Source organism: Ranitomeya imitator, chromosome 7 (genome assembly GCF_032444005.1).
Source record: "Ranitomeya imitator isolate aRanImi1 chromosome 7, aRanImi1.pri, whole genome shotgun sequence".
Taxonomy (NCBI): domain Eukaryota; kingdom Metazoa; phylum Chordata; class Amphibia; order Anura; family Dendrobatidae; genus Ranitomeya; species Ranitomeya imitator.
In genome coordinates this window covers 37,920,160-37,944,732 of record NC_091288.1, presented here as the reverse complement: position 1 = coordinate 37,944,732, position 24,573 = coordinate 37,920,160, and the positions used below count along the sequence as shown (strand labels likewise).

The following is a 24,573-nucleotide window of genomic DNA, read 5'->3' as shown; positions in this document are numbered from 1 at the left end:
AAACCAACACGTTTCGACTAGAAAGTCTTAATCAAGGAGTGTCAGCTCTTTTCATCGTAAGGCTGGTAAGATAAACAAAAACACCGAACTTGTGATAACCTCCAAACACTGATTATTTAAGAATGAGTTGATCAGTCAGGATTTGGCCCATAAGCTGATATCAAGCTGCCAATGAAAATTGCAAAATTCTGAAACATAAGAATCGACGCTGTAAATATCAAGTATTTGCATAATTTTGATTCATTTGTCAATAAAATTTCTGAAGTACTGTTAATCATTTTACTTCTGTAACCATGGAAAAATCTGCTTAAAAGGTCTAAAAACACTGACGCAACAAACTTTGTGAATATCAAAAGTTTATTTCAGTCTCAAATTTTTTGGCTGTGATTGTAAGTCCCGGTGGTTAGTCACTTGCAACCTTGTTTTCCACTCCTAAACTGCATCTATTTGCCTACTACTTTCTATAGAAGACAGACTGAAATTGCAGTAATAGTGGTTCACTGTATCATCAGGGTGCACAAATGTTAACTTATATGGCTTATGATTTACCGCTTTCAAACCCGTATGCTTCCATCATTCTCTATGTACATTAGCTACCAATCAGCGCCGCCATTTATGATGTTATGCATTAAACAGTAATAACATTACACCTGATCAGAGAATGCGGACTGTGTATGCTACCAGATAAACTACTGTGATAAAAGCGGTACTCATACTTGTTTCAGAATAAGATATTCCACTGTCAGATTAAAAATGAATGTAATCACATTTTTCATTAACGCAAAGTGCACAACATGCATGTAATATATACAATTCCTAGCTCCTAAACTTGTAGTCTGCTTTTGCAGTCATATGAATAAGTATGAATATCGAGTTGACAAGTAGTTTGGAAATGCACAGTGACCATGGGTGCATTGAAAGATATGGATGCAATTTGCTTGAAATTTAATAGTATTTTATTTTATGGTAACTGATAATATTTATGTCATTTTTTTCGTATTGCATAAGACAGTTCTTCTTGGGTCCATAATCTTTATTTTATTGTCTTGATGGAAATTATATTAGGTTCGTCACTTCTTTTTGTAAAAGTATTGTATAGAAACACAGTGTATTAAATAATAGAAAAAAAAACATAATAGAAACGAATGATACAAAAGCTATACAAAAAGGGATGGACTATATCAGAAACGTAAGGACTAACGAATAAAAGTGCTGTGTTTTGAAAGATATAACTAATAAATGGTTAAAAGCATAATCAAGATACTCTAGTTAACACATCAGCTGTTAAAGAGTTTACTTAGTATTAATAAGCAATGTTTTCATTTATTTTTTTTATTTTTTTTGCTCTGGTAATTTATCTGTAGAAGCTAAACCTAACCAGTTCATCTGAAGGGAGTACCGTGGATATCAGACCCCCTGGGGCAGCGGTGGAAGGAGAAGGCGAGCTGGTGGATTTAGAACCAGAGGAGGCTCTGGAGCCAGATGCCTGCTTCACAGAAGGTGAGTGGGAGCACAGTGCTCGTTAAAGGCAGTTCTCTTCTTGGCAGTTGGCCTACACAGCAAGATTATATAATGAGATGAACTTCTATGTTTCTCGGGAAATCATAAAGGCACACATGTTGTGAGAAGTAAAAAACAAAACAGAAAAAAAAAATAATTATTGGCCTTTAGAACAGTAGGGAAATACCTTTTGATTTCAGTGGGGTACAATATTTAGCAGGAAGAAGATAATTGGTGCTACCTTTAATTCTCTGGGAACCTAGCAAATCTGAAAATAAAAGAATAGATTGCTATCGGTAAGAATGAATGGGATTATCAAGGTTGAAGTTGGACACTCTAAAAATAACATGCATGCTCGATTCAGGAGAATAAAAGTGCCTGGCAGTGACTTACCTTCCTAATTTTTACGGCAAGCTTAAAGGGAACTTGTCATGTTAAAAAACGCTATTAACTTGTAGATATGAGGTTAATCTGCAGGATAATAGTGTTCTGAAGCTGTGCTGCTGCAGCACTGAATGCCCGGCTGCCTGGAGGAGATTAACGTTATTCCTCCCAGCAACCTTGGACTTTCAGCCATAGAGGAGTGGATTCAGTCACTGATCAATTCATAGTGAGTGGCAGCTATAACCATATCCCGGCAGTTACTGGCAGCCGGCTCCATAGTGCATCAGTGGCTGTCAGTCACTGAGTCTCTATGACTGAAAGCCCAAAGTTGTCAGGAGAAATAAAGTTCCTTTCCTCCCTGCAGTCCCTCTGTGTGGCGGCCACATAAATTCAGAACCCTACTAACCCATAGATATCTATTATCCTGTAGATAGCGAATAGAGCATTGGCCATCTACAGTATACATTCATATCAGAGCTCCGTTATCAAGATTGGTGGAGATGGTGAATAGGTGAGGCCCTACTATGATGAGAATAAAGCTAAAAATACATGAATGTTAACAAGACAAAACTCAGTTGAAAGATAGATCACATCAATTCCTACTTTGTGGAAATCAACCCAAATTCCCACTACAAAACAAGTCCTTGAGAAAATCGATCTATTATTTCACACGGCTGAAATAGTAGCCAATACGCAAGAATCATTATTCTCTTGCCGCAATACATGGGATCCCTGGATCCAGTTTAGATCCAACCCTTATTTTATTCTAGAAATCTCGGACAGTCGAACTGATAGCTAAAACCAATCACAGTACTCTTATCTTGTTCTTGATCACTCTCCTCCGGGTCACCCCCTTTTCATCTCCCACCTATCCCCTCCCTTCTTTCCTCCCCTTTATCTCCTCCCTCTTCGATACCCATTTCTCTTACATGTTTCATTTACTCCATCACTAATCTAACTAGTTATTCCAGTTAATCTAATAGATTGTTTGATCTTACTGATCCTCTTGACGCCTTGATGTATAACTGATGCCATATCCTTCTAAAGAGGACTCGGCTTCGGCACCCTTTTCATAAGCTGTTAATGTCTTTTTTTTGCTGCCATGATTTTGATTACCATATTTACTCTCTTCTCTGTTATCTTTTACTTAATAAAAAGAACGTTGAAAGAAAGAAAGATAGATCACAGCAGAACCTCACTGTAGCACATGGAGCACATGCCAAAAGACCTCCGTACAAGGTGGATTGAGCAGTGAGTGAATCCGCGTCTCTGACTGAATGTCTGAGACTGCCAGAAATGAAATTAGCCCAGCATTCCTTTCAGTTACAGAGGCACGGATTCAGTCACTGCTTAATACTCAGTGAACGGTAGCTGTAACCACGCCCCGGCACTGACTGACTGCCAGCTCTACAAGTCATCAATGCTAAGCTGGCTGTCAGTCAGTGAGCTTGTATGACTGAAAGCCCAAAGTTGTAGGAAGAAATAAAGTTCCTTTCCTCTCTTTTCCTGGCTTTCAGTGTGGCGACCACATGGCTTCAGAACCCTATTAGCCTGGCAGATTAACCCCATATCTGCAAGTTAATAACATTTTTTCATATGACAGGTTCCCAATCTCTGCTCTGAAAACTCAGCCAAATGACTCCACATGCCTGTATCCTTAGGGTATGTGTACACGGAGTCTTTTTGCATAGTTTCTGTTCATGTACCCTGAATTTGAAGTATTCCCTGTTCTCTTTTCCCTGTTTACCCCTTGCATGTAAATTTTGTATTGTTGTTAGAAACTATCGTTGGAGAATCTTTGATAGAAATGTTGTCCAGGTACTGTAAATCGCATTCTCATTACCTACTATATTCATATATTTTAGGATGTGTAAAAAGATTTCCAATTTGCAGTGTGAACATTGAAGAAAACAATGGCAAGATATGGTGGGCATTTAGGAAAACCTGTTACATCATTGTGGAACACAACTGGTTTGAGACCTTCATCATCTTTATGATTCTTCTCAGCAGTGGAGCATTGGTAAGTAAAATCAGAATTTTGATATTGATGACCTATTTCTAGGATCTTGTCACATTGTTGGGGGTCTAATGCACAACTACACATGCCAATTTGATGTTTTCAGCTCCAGTGGTGGCCAGATATAATCATTGAATTAAGCCGGAGAAGTGCAGCTCCGTTCACTGTGTAGTGGCTGTGACGTAAGCTGCAACTCTTCTCCTACTAAAGCTAAGCGGCGCAGATCTGCAGTTCCCTGTACTTTTCCAACTCCATTCACTGTTTTCGTCATTAATATTATAAACCTGGACCACCATTTTAAAATGTGTATTGATTGAATCTTAAAAATTATCTGTACATCATTACAGGTTCATCCACAAATTTCTGGACTACCTACTAATGAAATTCAGAAGTGTATTGGAGCCTCTATATCACACTGCACTCTCATCCATATCGCTGTATACTGTGTACAGTGGGTAGGCCATCAATTTGGAAGAATTGGAAAACCCCATTAACATCAATATGACCTGTTTTGAATAGGCTAAGGGGTTATTCCCAGTTATCAACGTATCACCTGTTTCAATAATAGGTGATAAATAATGTGTTGATCTCTGGAGTTCACACAACTGGGACCTTAAAATATCCAAAGGTCTCTGAAGTGAACCCATTGACTGTAACGATGTCTGGACACATGGTCGCCAACATTCTATTTGTTTTCCAAGGGACTTCTGTAGATAGCAGACAACAAGACTTAGCTATCTCCGGCAGTCTCAGAGATCGTGAATAGAGCAGTGGCCATCTATGCAATCAGAGATCTGTTATGAGGATTGGTGAAGGTTGTGAATAGGTGAAGCCTTACTAAGATGGGAATAAAGCAAAAAATACATTGCCATAAGAATACATTAATGTTGACAAGGAAAAGTCAATACCCAGTTGGAAGATAGACCACAGCACAACCTCACAGTAGAACATGGACCACACGCAAAAAGACCTCTGCTGTGTACAAACATGCAACATTACAGAAAGTCACAGATGACCCTAAAGGATAAGATTAACAGTGTATTTTGGCTGTATTATGAGACTTTTGTTCATTCTCTCCCTGTTGCACCATGCAATGTTAGCCCAAATCAGAAACCCGCAAAGGAATTCTCCAGTTGCCAGAGACAGTGGCATATTAGCTGAGGGTAACATCAGTACGTTATCAATCCATAGCCCCTTAAATGTCAAGTTGGACATTGTTATAACCCTTATGATATATAACCCTTGTTATATTTCAGGCTTTCGAAGACATTTACATTGAGCAGCGGAAAACAATTAAGACCATGCTGGAGTATGCGGACAAGGTGTTCACGTATATCTTTATTCTTGAAATGCTTCTGAAATGGGTAGCCTATGGATTTGTCAAATATTTCACCAATGCCTGGTGCTGGCTGGACTTCCTTATTGTTGATGTAAGTATTTGATTCTCTAATTTACATTCGTTTAGCTAATCACTAGTCTGTGCTGTGTAGATATTTGGAGGAATGGTGGGATAGGCAGACATGAATATTCTGCTTTGTTCTGTTATCGTACTCTATTAGTTTTTTGGGGTATGTTTTGCTTTATATGTGCTGTTGATTATCCAGGACTTCAATAATTAGGATATGACTTCTTTATCAGATCATTGGGGTCCGACATTACCACTGATCAGCAAAACATCTGACCACACCAGGAGCTTTAAACAGCTGATTAGTGGCGGTTAAAATCAGACCTTCACCGGTCTGATATAGATGACATATCCTGAGGATAAAATCATCAATATCTCAGTCTTGGAAAATCCTACCTGTTCTGACAGCAATTTTTCTAACTGTGATTTTTTTTTTTTCCTATATGATCTAAGAAACATTGTTATGCAGAGGTGTAAAATTACTAGTGTGAATGTCAGACTATATATCTAAAACATGGTGTGGCTGTCAGTTACTGATGACAGCAATTCATTAATGTAGACATTCAATTTACAAAAATCAACTCTGGAAAAGAAAAAGAAAGACGGAAATCAAGAAAAGTGTCATACACAGCCTCATCCTCCAACCACAGAAGCAGTACTTCTCATATTAGTTGCTGTCACCTCCTAAGCTGCTTTTGTGAAAGGCATGTCTCAGCTAATGAGTGTTGAATAACCTCCTGTTCTAGTCTCTAGGGGGTCACGCACCAACAAAGACTTATACAATGACATCAAAATGGAAAATAAATCACTGTGATATAATAACGGTATGGAGAACATTAATATATGAGTGCTGGAAACCAACTGGATGCCAAAGGATAGACCAAATGATCCTTTATGTTACACAAGACTTGGCTCCAAGATTCTTTGTATTTGTAAATATGATGATATTGCATGTGGTGGTATTAAGGTGATCTGGTATGAGGGTGGTATTATCATGATGCAGTATAAGGGTAGTATTTGGACAATGTGGAATGAGGGTGGTATTATGAAGATCAGGTATGAGGGTTGTATTAAGATGATCTGGTATGAGGGTTTCTATTAAGATGATCTGGTATGAGGGCTGTATTAAGATAATCTTGTATGAGGGTTGTATTAAGATGATCCAGTATGAGGGTTGTATTAAGATGATCTGGTATGAGGGTTATATTAAGTTGATCTGGTATGAGGGTTGTATTAAGATGATCTGGTATGAGGGTTGTATTAAGATGATCTGGTATGAGGGTTGTATTAAGATGATCTGGTATGAGGGTTGTATTAAGATGATCTGGTATGAGGGTTGTATTAAGATGATCTGGTATGAGGGTGGTATTAAGATGATCTGGTATGAGGGTTGTATTAAGATGATCTGGTATGAGGGTGGTATTAAGATGATAGGGTATGAGGGTTGTATTAAGTTGATCTGGTATGAGGGCTGTATTAAGTTGATCTGTTATGAGGGTTATATTAAGATGATCTGGTATGAGGGTTGTATTAAGATGATCTGGTATGAGGGCTGTATTAAGTTGATCTGTTATGAGGGCTATATTAAGATGATCTGGTATGAGGGTTGTATTAAGTTGATCTGGTATGAGGGTTGTATTAAGATGATCTGGTATGAGGGTTATATTAAGATGATCTGGTATGAGGGTTGTATTAAGTTGATCTGGTATGAGGGTTGTATTAAGATGATCTGGTATGAGGGTTGTATTAAGATGAACTGGTATGAGGGTTGTATTAAGATGACCTGGTATGAGGGTTGTATTAAGATGATCTGGTATGAGGGTTGTATTAAGATGATCTGGTATGAGGGCTGTATTAAGTTGATCTGTTGTGAGGGTTATATTAAGATGATCTGGTATGAGGGTTGTATTAAGTTGATCTGTTATGAGGGTTGTATTAAGATGATCTGGTATGAGGGTTGTATTAAGATGATCTGGTATGAGGGTTCTATTAAGATGATCTGGTATGAGGGCTGTATTAAGTTGATCTGTTATGAGGGTTATATTAAGATGATCTGGTATGAGGGTTGTATTAAGATGATCTGGTATGAGGGTTGTATTAAGATGATCTGGTATTAGGGTTCTATTAAGATGATCTGGTATGAGGGCTGTATTAAGTTGTTCTGTTATGAGGGTTATGTTAAGATGATCTGGTATGAGGGTTGTATTAAGATGATCTGGTATGAGGGTTGTATTAGGTTAATCTGGTATGAGGGTTGTATTAAGTTGATCTGGTATGAGGGTTGTATTAAGATGATCAGGTATGAGGGTTGTATTAAGTTGATCTGGTATGAGGGTTCTATTAAGATGATCTGGTATGAGGGTTGTATTAAGTTGATCTGTTATGAGGGTTATATTAAGATGATCTGGTATGAGGGTTGTATTAAGTTGATCTGTTATGAGGGTTATATTAAGATGATCTGGTATGAGGGTTGTATTAAGATGATCTGGTATGAGGGTTGTATTAAGATGATCTGGTATGGGGGCTGTATTAAGTTGATCTGTTTTGAGGGTTATATTAAGATGATCTGGTATGAGGGTTGTATTAAGATGATCTGGTATGAGGGTTGTATTAAGATGATCTGGTATGAGGGTTGTATTAAGATGATCTGGTATGAGGGTTGTATTAGGTTAATCTGGTATGAGGGTTGTATTAAGTTGATCTGGTATGAGGGTTGTATTAAGATGATCAGGTATGAGGGTTGTATTAAGTTGATCTGGTATGAGGGTTCTATTAAGATGATCTGGTATGAGGGTTGTATTAAGTTGATCTGGTATGAGGGTTGTATTAAGATGATCTGGTATGAGGGTTCTATTAAGATGATCTGGTATGAGGGTTGTATTAAGTTGATCTGGTATGAGGGTTGTATTAAGATGATCTGGTATGAGGGTTGTATTAAGATGATCTGGTATGAGGGCTGTATTAAGTTGATCTGTTCTGAGGGTTATATTAAGATGATAGGGTATGAGGGTTGTATTAAGATGATCTAGTATGAGGGCTGTATTAAGTCGATCTGTTATGAGGGTTCTATTAAGATGGTCTGGTATGAGGGTTGTATTAAGTTGATCTGTTATGAGGGTTATATTAAGATGATCTGGTATGAGGGTTGTATTAAGTTGATCTGTTATGAGGGTTATATTAAGATGATCTGGTATGAGGGTTGTATTAAGATGATCTGGTATGAGGGTTGTATTAAGATGATCTGGTATGAGGGCTGTATTAAGTTGATCTGTTTTGAGGGTTATATTAAGATGATCTGGTATGAGGGTTGTATTAAGATGATCTGGTATGAGGGTTGTATTAAGTTGATCTGGTATGAGGGTTGTATTAAGTTGATCTGGTATGAGGGTTGTATTAAGGTGATCAGGTATGAGGGTTGTATTAAGTTGATCTGGTATGAGGGTTCTATTAAGATGATCTGGTATGAGGGTTGTATTAGGTTGATCTGGTATGAGGGTTGTATTAAGATGATCTGGTATGAGGGTTGTATTAAGATGATCTGGTATGAGGGTGGTATTAAGATGATAGGGTATGAGGGTTGTATTAAGATGATCTGGTATGAGGGCTGTATTAAGGTGATCTGTTATGAGGGTTATATTAAGATGATCTGGTATGAGGGTTGTATTAAGTTGATCTGTTATGAGGGTTATATTAAGATGATCTGGTATGAGGGTTGTATTAAGATGATCTGGTATGAGGGTTGTATTAAGATGATCTGGTATGAGGGTTGTATTAAGATGATCTGGTATGAGGGCTGTATTAAGTTGATCTGTTATGAGGGTTATATTAAGATGATCTGGTATGAGGGTTGTATTAAGATGATCTGGTATGAGGGTTGTATTAAGTTGATCTGGTATGAGGGTTGTATTAAGATGATCAGGTATGAGGGTTGTATTAAGTTGATCTGGTATGAGGGTTCTATTAAGATGATCTGGTATGAGGGTTGTATTAAGTTGATCTGGTATGAGGGTTCTATTAAGATGATCTGGTATGAGGGTTGTATTAAGTTGATCTGGTATGAGGGTTGTATTAAGTTGATCTGGTATGAGGGTTGTATTAAGATGATCTGGTATGAGGGTTGTATTAAGTTGATCTGGTATGAGGGTTCTATTAAGATGATCTGGTATGAGGGTTCTATTAAGATGATCTGGTATGAGGGTTCTATTAAGATGATCTGGTATGAGGGTTGTATTAGGTTGATCTGGTATGAGGGTGGTATTATGAAGATATGGTATGAGGGTGGTATTATGAAGATGTGGTATGAGGGTGGTATTAAAAACATCTGATACAAAAGGTGTATTTGGAAGATCTGGTATGAGGGTGGTATTAGGAACATCTGATATGATTGTGATATTAGGAACATCTCATATGAGGGCGGTATTAGGAAGATCTTGTACGATGATGGTATTAGAAACATCTGATACAATAATGGTATTAGGAAGATATTTTTATGAGGGTGGTATCAGGATGGTGTGGGATCATGATGTGATATGAGGTTGGTATTAGGATGATGTGGTATGAGGTAGGTATTATGAAGATCTGGTATGAGGATGGTATTAGGGAGATCTGGTATGAGAGTGGTGTAAGGATGATGTGGTATGAGGCTGGTGTTAGGGTGATATGGTATAAGTGTGTTATTATGAGGATCTGGTATGGGGGTGGTATTAGGAACATCTGATATAATCAGAGTATTAGAAAGATCTGGTATGAGGGTGGGATTAGGATGATGTGGCATGAGGGTGGTATCAAAAAGATTTGATAAGACGGTGGTATTTGGAAGATCTGGCATGAGGGTAATTTTACAATACTATTAGAAAACACGGCACTCGATAGATGTAGAGATTGGAGGTGCTCAAGTAGGGTGTCCACCCCGTCGAATAAAGATGAATATAACTTGGCACTCAATGTGTGAAGAAAAAGCTTCTTAATTTATTGATGCATCCAGACAAACAAAACTGCTAAACGTTTTCGGTCCACACCGGACCTTCGTCAGAGCGTTTCTTTGACATTGACTATGAAATATATAAATAAACATAGTATCACATGATGCAGAAGAACATGTCAAATAATAAATTATTATATTATTTGACATGTTCTTCTGCATTATGTGATACTATGATTATTTATATATTTCATAGTCAATGTCAAAGAAACGCTCTGACGAAGGTCCGGTGTGGACCGAAAACGTTTAGCAGTTTTGTTTGTCTGCATGCATCAATAAATTAAGAAGCTTTTTCTTCACACATTGAGTGCCAAGTTTTATTCATCTCTTTGGTAATTTTACAATGATATTGAATGAAGGTAATATTAGGATGATGTGATATGTGGTGGTATTAATACAATATTGTCTAAGTATGGTATTGGAATAATGGAAAGAAAGTGATATTAGTTTTTGGGTGGTATATGGATAACATGTTATGAGTGTGTTATTAGAATGATATGGTTTGAGGTTGGTATTAGGATGATATATTCAGTACTATGGTGTCAAAAAAGTGACTTCTGACTATTAGTTGATAGTGAACTTATGTCCTTTGGATAGAGAGTGCCTTACTGTAACAGAGTCCAGCTTTAAATGAGGCATAACAAATGATTCCTTAATAAAATATATATATATATACAGTATACATATATACTGTATATATAATAAAAAGTTGTACACAAAAAGTAGATCACCTTTGTAATTACCGTACCCTTGCTTTATTTATTTTGTACCAGTTCTGAGTTACAGCCTATGTTGCTCCAAATCTCAGAGCAGCATTCAGGATGTTGCATGTTGTCATGAGGTAAGAAGACAATCTTGTTGTCTGACACTCCTTTAACAGCTTAGCTGAGCTCCTGATTGATTTTTCGTAAACTTATGACCTCTCAGATCTTGGCTATGATGCCCTGTGCAGACTCCAAGCCAGCAATGAATGCTGGGAGATTTCAGCTCTGATCTCTGATGCTTTTAGAATTTTGATTGTAACTCTATGCTAAAATGTAGACTGCTACTAGGTATCAGTACAAAATAACTACAAAGTTAGGTTTTTTTGTACTTAAAGGGGTTTTGCCGCCATAAAAAAAAAATCTGAATGCACCTTTGAATGTTATTATTAAAAAAAGTCATACTCACCTTATCAGTCCCTAACTCTCGTGTTCTGTCACTCATCAGTCCCCCATTAATATTTGTACGCTCTTGCAGTGCTATCATGGTTAGAGAGATACAGACAGAAACTTCTAGCTAGGGGACCACTGCAGTCAACCATTGATTGTCTGCAGCAGTCATGTGACTAGACAGCATGTGATCAGCTACAAAGATATGCAAAGTCCGACTGGGGATCAATAAGGATCAGAACCAGAGAGATGGGGAGGATATAAGTAAGGTGAGTATAACTTATTTTTTTATTTCCAACATTCCAAGCTGTTTTCAGACTTTTTCTACGTCTAGACTAAAATGATGTTCGAAAAATGGAATTTATCAAAGGTAGAAGGAGTTGTATATAGCAACGGCAGGTGAACAGTAAGAACTTAGTCACAAGTTTTTTAATTTGTTCCTTAAAGGGAACCTGTCACTCCCAAAATCGAAGGTGAGCTAAGCCCACCGGCATCAGGGGCTTATCTACAGCATTCTGTAATGCTGTAGATAAGCCCCCGATGTATCCTGAAAGATGAAAAAAAGGTTAGATTATACTCACCCAGGGGCGGTCCCGGTCCGGTCCGATAGGCGTGGCGGTCCGGGGCCTCCCATCTTCTTACGATGACGTCCTCTTCTTGTATTCACGCTGCGGCTCCGGCGCAGGTATACTTTGTGTGCCCTGTTGAGGTCAGAGCAAAGCACTGCAGTGTGCAGGTGCCGGGAAATGTCAGACAGGCCCAGCACCTGCGCACTGCAGTGCTTTGCTCTGCCCTCAACAGGGCAGACAAAGTATGCCTGCGCCGGAGCCGCAGCGTGAATACAAGAAGAGGACGTCATCCTATGAAGATAGGAGGACCCGGGCCGCGACGCCCATCGGATCGGACCGCGCGCCCAGGTGAGTATAATCTAACCTCTTTTTCTCATCTTTCAGGTTACATCGAGGGCTTATATACAGCATTACAGAATGCTGTAGATAAGACCCTGATGCTGGTGGGCTTAGCTCACCTTCGATTTTGGGGGTGACAGGTTCCCTTTAAAGACAACAGCTTTCCGTTTGGGAGCATGGACTCTTTTTTCAGAAATGTACCATGTTCTGTTCCAAAAACTGTTGGCCTTCCTGTGCTATGTCCGGCCAATCACACATTGTAGAAGAGCTCATGGCACTCTAATAGCGCTCTAATGGAACTCTAATGGCGTACGGAGCCGTAACAGACGTCTTATTACACTTTTTATAAATGTTCCCCAATGTGTTGTAGATCACCGTAGAGAGAAAGGTGCAGAGACTGTTGGCATCTAGATGGTGTCCAGAGCCGTCTTCTGGGACTTTTATCGCATTAATATTGCGGTTAGCCTCTAGATTGAGTTACTCTGGTGCTATGTGATTCAATTCTAACCACACATTTTCTTACAGTGCACAATGCTGTTTTTAATAACACATCGATCTTTCAACAGGAAACAGATGGCTGCTCTCTGAAGCTATAATGGCGGTATAAATACCATTGTGATGAACCGTACCTTCTGTTTTAGAAATGATTTTCAGCGCTTTTTGATTTACTGTGACATTTACAATGTATTAATTTATATTCTTTAACTAACAGTCATTTTACATTGTAGATTTATCAATAGATTTTGTTCCTATAAAAATATCAATATTAGATATATTCAGTGAGGTAATCATTAAAAGGAATTTGTTACATTTAAAAAATACAATCTAATATTTGACCAACATGTTATAAGGCAGGAGAAGCCATAGAAGTCCAGTGGGCCTTCCCTTTATGAATTTGCATACAGAGATAACTGTCAATCAAAGAGCAGGACTGCCCACTGGACTCCTAAACTCTCAAACCTCAAATCAATAGTTCAACTAATTATTTTCCAACAAAACTACATATCAATCTGCTCAGCTACTTACATGAATGGCGTACCTTCAGATTAAAGTTTTTAATTGAAAACCTAGGGTCTTTATGGGTTTAGGAGTCCAGTGGGCTGTCTTACTTCTCTATCCCTTGTTATGACTGCACAAGCAAACGGGTAGTGAACAAACCAGGACAAAAAACTAAACCTGACAGACCCCTGTTTATACTGGTAAAAGCCCTACTCTGTCTCTGGTCTGACCCTACATGACACACAGAGGTTGGCACCCTAAGATAACGCAATGGCGCCCCCATTCGATAGAGGTTCACTCTGAATGCCCCTAACAGCTCCTAAAATAGCTATAACTGTGTAGCAACTCACTCACGAAAATAGTTTATATACACAAAAACTGCAACTGACCCTGTCGGTTCCTGTACAGACTAAATATCTTGACTCCGCAGTCCCTAGTGGTACCTTCAGGTGTAAAGATAGCCCTAAGCACATAACTAGTTAATGGCAACTCTGTCCTAGACTGACTATAAGGCCCTCAAGTTGCTTCACGTTCTTTCTAAAGAACAGGAGGGCAGAGCAGAGTGTGAATTACCTACAAAAAGAGAAGTGTGCTGAACAAAGGAAAGATCCCAGAGTGAGTAAAGTAAGTAATGAAATACCAAAGAAAAAAGCAAGTACTGTTGACAAACATACTGCTTACTTCCTAATGATAAACAGAAGATACTGTAGGTGCAAAGTATAGCAAAGAATTAGGAAAGTGAAAATCTTTATCTGGAATCTCACAGACTGGCTCCAAACATCAACAGAATGTCAGAACATCTAAATGAATCTATTACCAGCAGAAAATGCCAGCATGGGGACAGAATATAAAGCTGCACCCAAAAGTGATAGGTTGAGAAATGAAAATACCTAAGTTAAACTAAGCAGACTGCAGCCAGAAATCCAGAACTCAAACACCAAGAAAAAGTATGTCCCCAGTGGCTCATCCGAAAGAGAAGCTGACCATAGAACATAAACTCAAGGGATTGAATCCAGGGGCATGACATCTGTATTTGAGTATGCATACAGAGACACTGCCAATCATTAAGTAGTACTGCCAACTGGACTTCTAAGCAGAAAATGAGCAGCGGCATAAAACTGTCATGATCTGTTCCAGGGTTTATTAGTGTCTGCCCTTTTTTCTGGATGGATCATGTCAAGGGTTAAATAAAATTACGGTGAGAAATACCTACCCTCTCCCACTCATTCCTGATCTCTATAACCAATTGTCTGGGGCTAAGTGGTTTTTCAAACTCGATCTTAGGGGAGCATATAACCTTATCTGCATTCAGGAAGGGGATGCGTGGAAAACGGCATTTCTCACCTCCGAGGGCCTGTTTGAAGATATGGTCATGCCCTTTGGTCTCACAAACGCGCCCGCGGTGTTTCAGAACTTCATGAATGATGTTTTTTCTGATTTTATCGCGCACTTTATGGTTGTATACCTGGATGATATCCTTGTTTTCTCAACTGATAAGGAATCTCACATTGGTCATTTACGTGCTGTTCTTCAATGGTGACGGGGAAATTCTTTGTTTGCTAAACCAGAGAAATGTTTGTTTTGTGTCCAGGAGCTTTCTTTTCTGGGGATCATCCTTTCTGAGAATGGGTTTTGGATGGATCCCTGAAAGGAACAGGCCATTGTTGATTGGGTGCAACCCAGAGACCTCAAGGGGTTGCAGCGTTTTCTGGGTTTTGCCAATTATTACCGGAAATTCATCAAAGGGTTTTCTCAGGTAGTCAAGCCACTCACTGATCTCACTTGCAAGGGGGCTGATCTCAAAGTTTGGTCATCCTTGGCAGTTGAAGCATTTATTACATTAAAAAAATGTTTTATGTCTGCTCCTGTATTAGTTCAGCCCGATCCATCTAAACCATTCATTGTAGAGGTGGATGCATCAGAGGTGGGAGTAGGGGCGGTGTTGTCTCAGGGACCCGTTACTTTGACCAACTTAAGACCATGTGCCTTTTTCTCCCGTAAGTATTTCTTCTGCTGAGAGGAACTATGATGTTGGGACCCGGGAGTTATTGACCATAAAATTGGCTTTTGAAGAATGGAGGCATTTTTTGGAGGGGGCGGTTCATCGGATCACGGTGATTACTGACCACAAGAACTTGTCTTATATTGAAACCGCCAAACAGTTAACTCCTAGACAGGCTAGGTGGTCGCTTTTTTCGTTTTCATTTTTCAATCACTTTTTGGCCTGGTTCCAAGAATGTCAAGGCTGATGCTTATCTCGCAGTTTTGATCCGATATCACCCCCCGAACCTCCTTCCTCCATTCTTCAACACGGGGTGGTTGTTGTGGGGGTATCCTCTGAATTGGAGCAGGAGATTCAAAAGGCTCAGTCTCTTGCTCCTCCCTCTTTGCCTGACAATAAGCTTTTTGTCCCAGTTCAGTACCAATTGAGGATTCTCCGGGAGTTCTACGATTCTGCTATTTGTGGTCACCCGGGGATCTCTGCCACCCAGAGAGCTATTGCTAGGCTGTTTTGGTGGCCTTCCATGAACTCTGATATCATTGTGTTTGTGTCTGCTTGTGATACCTGTGCCCGTGCTAAGAGCTCACATAACCGGCTGACCGGGGAATTGATGCCATTTCCAATTCCAGATAGACCTTGGACTCATTTGTCCATGGATTTTATCACTGATCTCCCTCCTTCCAATGGCAAAACTGTAATCTGGGTAGTGGTTGACAGATTCAGTAAGGAAGCGCATTTTGTACCTCTGGCAGGATTGCCTAATGCTGAGACACTATATAGATTGTTTGTTGAGCACGTTGTACGGCTGCATGGCATGCCTTTGAGTGTGGTTTCTGATAGAGGAGTATAATTTGCGTCCAAATTTTGGAGGGCATTTTGTAAAAGATTGGATTTTTGTTTGACCTTCTCCTCTGCCATCCTGAGACCAACGGGCAGATGGAGAGGACCAATCGGTCACTTGAACAGATTTTGAGGTGTCTTGCTACGTCTCAGCAGGATTATTGGTGTTCTTCGTTGCCCGTGGCTGAATTTGCATTTAATAATCGGATTAACCAGTCCACGGGCACCTCTCCATTCTTCTGTAACTACAGTTTACAGTGAATTTTCTTGGCTGGATTCAGGATGTCTAGGGGCTGATACAGCAGTGCAACAGTTGGGGGAGGTGTGGAGGGAGGCCCAGAAGAACATTGGGAAGGCTCAGGGCAAACATAAACTTTTTGCTGATAAGCGATGGTCTGTAGGACCTATATTCCTGGTAGGAGATAAAGTGTCGTTGTGTACACGGAACCTTCATCTAAAGATTCCTTCTGCTAAGCTGGGTCCCAGGTTTTTCGGTCCTTACGAGATCATTGAGGTGGTCAATCCAGTTATCTTTTGTTTACACCTTCCTCAGTCGCTTCGGATCCCCAATGTGTTCCATAAATCCCTTCTTAAGTCCTTTGTACCATCTTTCGCTGGGCCTCCATCCCCTCCGCCTCCTGTCTCTGTGGATGGTCAGACCGAGTTTGAAGTAGAACGGATCATGGATTCTCGCATGGTATGTAGTTCTCTTCAGTATTTGGTCGATTGGAGGGGTTATGGTCCTGAGGATCGATCTTGGGTCCCGGCGTGATCTGTCCATGCTGATTGATTGGTCCGGGCATTTCATGCACGTTATCCTGGGAAACCTGGGGGTCTGGTGGCCCCCCTTGAGAGGAGGGTACTGTCATGATCCGCTCCAGGGTTTATTAGTGTCTGCCCTTTTTTCTGGATGGATCATGTCAAGGGTTAACTTTGCTCTGCCTCATTCTGGGTTCAGGTTTGCTATTTAGCTCCCATGAATCTTGCTGGCAGTGTCAGCTATAGTTCTGCCTTCGGCGTGTTAACCTGACCCTGCTCGTAGCTCTTGATTTGCCCTGCTGTGAACCCTGACTTGTCCTTTGTCTGTTAACTCCCTCTGTCTGCCCTTTTCCCAGTATTTCTCTGCTTGTTTGTCTGCTTGGTTCTCCGGTTCTGATCTCCTGGCTTGGCTATTTACTTTGTTGCTGTTTGTCCCTATTGTACCGTATATTGCCTGTTCTGGTTTACTGATCTCTGGCTATGTCCTGACCATCCGTCTGTCTAATCCTATTATACTGTCGTGCTATCTCGTGCTTTTGACTTGGCTTGTCTGACCACTCTCTCGACACTTGGTGGTGTCTGTTCTGCAGTCCTGTGTGTGCAGTCTCACTTTCCTCTCAAGCTCCCCCTGTTAGAGGTTGTGGTGTACTGCACTGCCGCAGCCTGACAAAAACTTTGTCTACTAATTTCTGTCCCAAGAAGCCTATACATCAATATGCACAGCTTTTTAAATGTGGTGCCTGCGGACTGCATATTCAATGTGATGGGTTCAGTGTGAGTAACACTCGTGGCTCTAAAGACATGGCTGCTTACATAAAGAAGATGTAAGCTAATTAATTTGCATGTCCCTGATACGGTGGCCAGGTAAGTCATCTGTGGCAAGCAGATCTGACCCCTGTGAAACTCCTCTTGATGCAACTGATTTGTGCTCCTAGCACAGTGCCAGGAGCGCATCACGATGTAAAAATGATGTCACACCAGAATCACATATTAAAAAAAGAGCTGGGATGTCAGGAGGTAGGAGGCGTCTCATAGGGAATTGATCTGGAGGACAATAATGACTGACTTGGCAAAACTTGTCACATGAATATTTTAAATAAATGGAAACTGTTGTTCTACTCCAAGATGTTGTATATTATTAACGTGGTGCAGCAGTGAAATAATTGGCGGCTGTTACAACTGTTGAGATCAATGTAAATGGTCCTGTCCTTAGAACCTTGAATATAAATATATAACACAACAGTAACTGAATACAACTTGGTTTCCCTGTATAATTGCATCAGTCCGGTTGGTTTATGCCTGAGCCATACACAATTTTAGGCACCAAACTGGTGACCATAACAAAAACCAAAACGATGCATACAGCAAACAATGCATAAAGCAAACAAACAATGCATTTTCTGGTCTAGCTTAAGAACCAGCCTAGAACAACAACTGATGCACCTGATGTCTGGGAAAAATCCCATAGAACGCTATGGTTCTAGTTTTGTCATCAGTTTTCTTCCTTCTGCCTATCTAAATGGAAACGTAACCTTATTATTTTGATTCATCAGTCATTTTTGTAGACGATTCATTCTAAATAATTGATATAATTACGGTACTCTAAGATTTCGATGGAGATAAATACATTGATCATTAGACCTGGACAGGTTTTTTTCTGTCTAAGAACTAGGTCTTTTCCAAGCTTTCTAATTTTCAGAGGTTTCATTGTGATTACCGCTCTAAGTCGTCTGAGATCTCTAAGGCTACGTTCACATTAGCGTTACGCTAATGTGCGTCGCTGTTGCGTCGGCGACGCAGCGGCGACGCGGCGGCGACGCGCCCCTATGTTTAACATAGGGGACGCGTGCGTTTTTTTGTTTGCGTTTTTCGACATGTGCGTCGTTTTCGACGCTAGCGTCGGACGCACGAAAATGCAACAAGTTGCATTTTTCGTGCGTCCTTTTTTCGTCAAAAAACGACGCACGCGTCGCAAAACGCAGCGTTTTTGCGCGCATTTTTGGTGCGTCGCGCGTTGCGTCGCCGTTGCGTCGCCGACGCACCGGCGCGCAACGCTAATGTGAACGTAGCCTTAGATATTCCTTTGATGTCAGTTTTCGTCTCATGTCGGATTTTTTTTTATTATTAAATCTTCTTTCTGAATCCAACAGCAGTTAATATGCAATTAATATGTAATAGCAATTTTCAGGAATAGGTGAAATTACTTTTCAGGTGCAGGGCACGGTAAGCACTTTATGGACTTAATGTTGGATGACCCAACTATGTTATCTGCAATTGTAATACAATACAATTTGCATATTTGTATATACAAGTTATGTATATTTCAAAATATAAAATGCTGTAAAAAACTGCTATCTTAAAGCTACTTCGCATGCCCTATCTTAAAATGGCATTCCCATCTCAAACATTTAAATGAAATTCATATAAATGCCATAGATGTCATATATGTCATATATATGTCATATTTGGGGTCTACCTCTGAACTCGCACATATTGGAAATCTGTCATCTGGTTTTTGCTATGTAGGCAGAAACCATGATTACAGCTATATGTCACTTACTAGGTTGTGTTTTGCTATTTCAATAAAATCAGTGTTTTATCAACAGGAGATTATCACTGCAGGACTAGGTGTCTCGTGCAGTCTGGTCCAACCACACCCCAACCACACCTCCACCTCTGATTAGCAGCTTTATGTCAATATACAGTGTACACAGAAAACTGCTGTCACGCTCACGCCCTGACTGTTGGGCGTGAGCTCGGGGGGGTTTGTGGTCCCACTGTGCCACAAACCAGACTACCCTGGAAGGGGCGTGACTATGACAGCTGCCTGGGTTTTCGCTGGAGCCTCTGATGGTGAGGTCAGGCTTGTGCAGCAGGCAGCTGCCAGGTGCTACTCCAGGGTGGTGTCTCGCTGTGGCTGCTGTTCCCACTTGGTAGACAGGAACACTAGGACTGGTGCGGGCATCAGGCAGGACTAGCAGATGAGCACGGATGAGATTCAGATGAGTAGGCTGGCACGACTGAGACACAGAGCTGGCAGAGACACGGCAGAGAACACAGGGCTGGCAGGCACGACAGAGAACACAGGGCTGGCAGTCATGGCAGAGAAAACAGGGCTGGCGGAGACACGTCGGAGAACAAAGGGCTGACAGAGACACGGCAGAGAACACAGGGCTGGCAGGTGTGGTGTATGAAAGAACAGGTAGGGACCTGTTCACACAGGAGGTGCAGGTATGGATATGTAGTATGAATGAACAGGTAGGAACCTGTTCACACTGGAGGTGCAGGTATGGATATGTAGTATGAAGAAACAGGTAGGGACCTATTCACACTGGAGGTGCAGGTACGGAAACAAGCCCAGAAGGAAAAGAGAATGAAGGAACAGGTTGGGACCTGTTCACACAGGAGATGCAGGTACGGAAACAAGCCAGAAGGAAAGGAGAATGAAGGAACAGGTTGAGACCTGTTCAAACAGGAAGAGACGTGAAAGGCTGAAGATAGGAGCGGAAGAGAAGCAAGAGATAGGGTAGCAAGAAAAGCTAAGCAGAGCAGAACCGCAAGGAATGCGGAGAGGAGCTGCAGCAAGAGATTTCTGCAGAAGCTAAGCAGAGCGGAGCCACAAGGAATGTGGAGAGGAGCTGCAGCAAGAGATTACTGCAGCAGCAGAAGCAAAGCAGAGTAGAACGGAGCAGAACTGCAGGAGTGCAGAGCAGAGGCAAAGCTACAAAGGTACAGAGCAGGCAGAGCCGCAAGAGTGCGGAGTGTAAGGAGACTGAGAACACAAGGAAAGACACAGCAGGGAAGGAAGCCACAGACAAGGAGACAGAGGTAGGACTAAGTACAGACAAGGCAATGGAACAAGACACAAGGACAAAGACACAGGGACCAGGATATTCTGCCTCCTGGAGGGCGGAAAACAAGATCAAGGCAAGGAGAAAAGCCTCTAGAGAGGGAGAAACACAGAGCAAGGCCTGGCAAACTCAGAAGCTAGACACTAACTGAGCTAACACATTGCACAAGCCCAGTCCACTGGGTGGAGCTACACTAAATACTGGAGGCCTCTTGGTAATTGGTCAGGAACAGATTAGACAGGTGCACCTGATATCTATAAGAACCAGAGAGTTCAGGCGCCGCCCCCCTATACACGCAGCCAGGAAGCATGCAGAGGGCAGAGGCACAGAATATGGAGCTGGCAAGAAATAGAAATCGCATCATGACCTGGAGCAGTGGGTAAGATAGTGTGAGAGATGAGAGGCCATGCCGCGATGCCAGCAGAGTTGTTACAGCTGCCAATCAGTGTTGTGGGCAGGGTTATACAAAGCTCATCATTCTGAGATCTGCTTGATCTGCAGCAGAGAGAACTGTGATTCTATCACAACCGCTGCACCCAATAAATTAAGTGAAACATCACCGGAATCATCATCTCTGTGCCTACATCGTACTGCTGTCAGATTACATAAACCATGCTGTTGGATTTCATTTAAGAGTGAAGCCGTGCTTCACCCCGGTAGGAACAAAGAGTCTGGCGGCCATGAGTGCTTCAGAACCTTGGTAGAAGGAAACAGAAAGAGATGCAAATGTACGATCACCTATCTATTCCTGGTCGCGTGAGATAGGGGACCTTCATTTGTCAGACACTTGTAGCATATTCTCTAGATAATTCATAAATGTCTTTAAAGAGGTCTCTGGCAATTGTGGATTCTCTTTATACTTCTTGATTAGGTGTGTCTCTTTTAATACCTATATTTCGGCTACTTCTTATTTTGGACAAGAGCATATTATGGTCATACCACCAAACTAGTCATGTTTTGGTCACCAAAATACGTGACCACATGACTAGACAAGTCTTGTCTTGGAAAACTACATTACTATGATCATACCATTAGACTAGTCTTGTTATGTCTGACAGTATACAGTGACATGGTCTAATTCATAGGATCATTGTTGTTTTCTCGCAAGGTTGTCATGTTTTCTTCTATGTAATTAAACAGTCACAGGAGCTCATGACTCATGTTGGCGAGAATTACATGATTCCTATTTAACAGTGTTATAAAGGGGTCAAGTATTTAACGACGTATAACATTTTGTCCATACGTTTTCGATTCAAGTGTGTTACAGGAGTCTCGTTAGTCGCCTCCTACACCCAGTAAAAGAATACATTTAATTGTGCTTGCCTGGTCATTATCATAATGAATTCATTATATAAGTTCTATTAAAGGGAACCTGTCACCTGACTCATGCTGCCAAAAACAAGGGCAGGATGAATCAGAGCCTTGCTCTACGATTGCATCTAGATATATTTTTCTTTTAAAAAAAATCCAGCTGATCTGTCACCAGGTTTTTGCTACCTCATCTGTGAGCAGCATAATGTAATAAAAGAGTCCCTGATTCTGGCGATGTATCACTTGGTTTACTGGATGCAGCGGTTGTCATAAAATCCGAGTTTTTAGATGTCGCATGTAGTAGAGCCCAGAAATCTAACCCCTGTCCAAACCAAGCTCTCTATGTACATTGTCTATTGACAGTAAGCTGCTTATTAAAAAAGAGGCATGGTTGGACCAAGGCTCATGTGTACTCTGGTCTGAGCAGTGATAGTCTCCTGTTGTTAAAACCTTCATTGTATGTAAACAACGGCACACAGCCTAATAAGTGACACATCCCTGAAATCTGTGTCTCAGCCTCTACAGCTTAAAGGGGGTTGAACGAGGTTTTGGATTGATGTCCAATATTCTTACAATTCGTGTAGGTCCCAAAGCCAATTTATCATTTATCAACTGGTATATGATACATGGAATATGCCTTTAAGGATAATTATTATAAAAAACAACAACATAGAATTCTTAGTTATTAACCAGTTCTTGAAATATAAATTAAACATGCCATTGGTTCTGAACAGATTTAAATCAAATCCCTTTTGGTGGTCGCACTCGGGTATGATCAACTAACCGCTATTAAGTCTCTAAGGACCTTGAGAGCACTGAGACCTCTACGAGCATTATCAAGATTTGAAGGCATAAGTGTAAGAATAACATCTAGGTTGTCACACATCACAGATCCACTTTTCTTCTTTGTTGTAGGTGCTTTTTTTATGGTCAGAGTTAATTTTTAGTCTTCAAAACCAGCTGGAGACTCGGCAAATTGTGAGAGCGGGTAAGACTTTGAGAGTGTGCTCTGCATTGTGACAACAGGTGTTATCGGGCGAAACCTCATGGGCTCTGATTTAACTAAATTTCATTTTGCAGCTTGATCATCTGGTGATATCGAACAAAACCTCTTTTCTTCTGGAAAACCAAAGGATACGTCATGTTTTTATGGCAAGATGTGGTGCAAAAATGAGAACTGTTGTTTTTTGTTTTTCATATAGGTTTCTCTTGTTAGCTTAGTAGCTAATGCCTTGGGATATTCAGAACTAGGAGCTATTAAGTCACTAAGGACCCTAAGGGCATTGAGACCACTGAGAGCCCTTTCACGGTTTGAAGGGATGAGGGTAAGACGAACAAGGACTTTTAATGCATGTGTAGATACACGCATGTGGCATGTGATAAGGAATGAACCGGCGGCTCTGTACTATTACATTACACATCATTGCAGCTGCAGAACAAATTAACCTTTTATTGTTTTATTCAATTATATTTTTCCTTAATGAACTGAAGATGATGCTCAGTGGCTTATAATTCATAATTAAGAGGCTACAAGGGCTTATGATCCGGTGATAGTCCAGTGCTTCGATAAGAAAAAATTAAATGAATAAAATCAATGGGCAAGTACTCCGAAATTTCCAAAAATGTTACCGATAGTGTTTATGGCTGATTTGCAAAGACAAAGTTGGGTATTCCATTTATCAGCTGATGTCCTAGTTCTGTCTGCAGCCGTTAGCGGCCAGGACTAGTCACTTTAATAGCGTATTGCAATGTACAGCAAGCTGCCAGTGTAGAGTCTAGACCAATACACACTTACAAACATTTTAAAACATAGTAATAAAAGCGAGTTTACCACTATAGCCCAAATGCAGGAAATGGAAGCTATTGCATCGTAATGACTTCACATGAGCATCGGTGGTTGGTAGAAAGTGATCTAGTGTACCAAAGTAAACACTTAGATTACACTGGCAGTAGTGAACGTATGACCATGAGCTGTCAGATCACCATCATATGCAAACTGAGCACAAATCAGATTATCCCCGCATTCTTCATCCCTACGGGGGTAGGTAAGGCCAAATTCAAATTATGTAGTTTTGGACTTTTTCAATTTCTAGACCACAACGGAACTCACACAGACGACACACGAACCTGTAGTGAACGACACAATTCACGTGAATTATTTTCTAATTGGACGACATACTTAAATGCCAGACAAAAAAAATCACACCATGTACCATCTGGTTCTGTTCCGCAGGCAAGAGATGGATGGATTGAACATTACATGGCTTAAAGGAGATCTCCAGGATCCTATCCCAATATGTAGTAAGTGGAATAATAATAATATTAGCAAATACCTCCAATTAGAAATGTAGTATAGTTTTTCTGATTTGCTATGTCTCTTTCCTCATGCACAGGCATTGGAGGACCTTAGGTATCCATGGTTACAACTAGAGTTGGGCGAATTTGTTCGGGTTCCCTCTTATTCG

General features: G+C 40.7%; 1 protein-coding gene across 1 annotated transcript in view; it reads left to right on the top strand.

Moving 5' to 3' along the window:
* Window positions 1-24,573, top strand: part of LOC138644546 (sodium channel protein type 2 subunit alpha-like) — a 252,496-nt gene that overhangs the window by 202,101 nt on the left and 25,822 nt on the right. Inside the window, exons 18-21 of the mRNA XM_069733073.1 lie at window positions 1,365-1,500; window positions 3,750-3,904; window positions 5,158-5,331; window positions 23,311-23,433. Coding sequence (XP_069589174.1) covers window positions 1,365-1,500; window positions 3,750-3,904; window positions 5,158-5,331; window positions 23,311-23,433 — 588 coding nt within the window. The remainder of the gene's footprint in view (window positions 1-1,364; window positions 1,501-3,749; window positions 3,905-5,157; window positions 5,332-23,310; window positions 23,434-24,573) is intronic.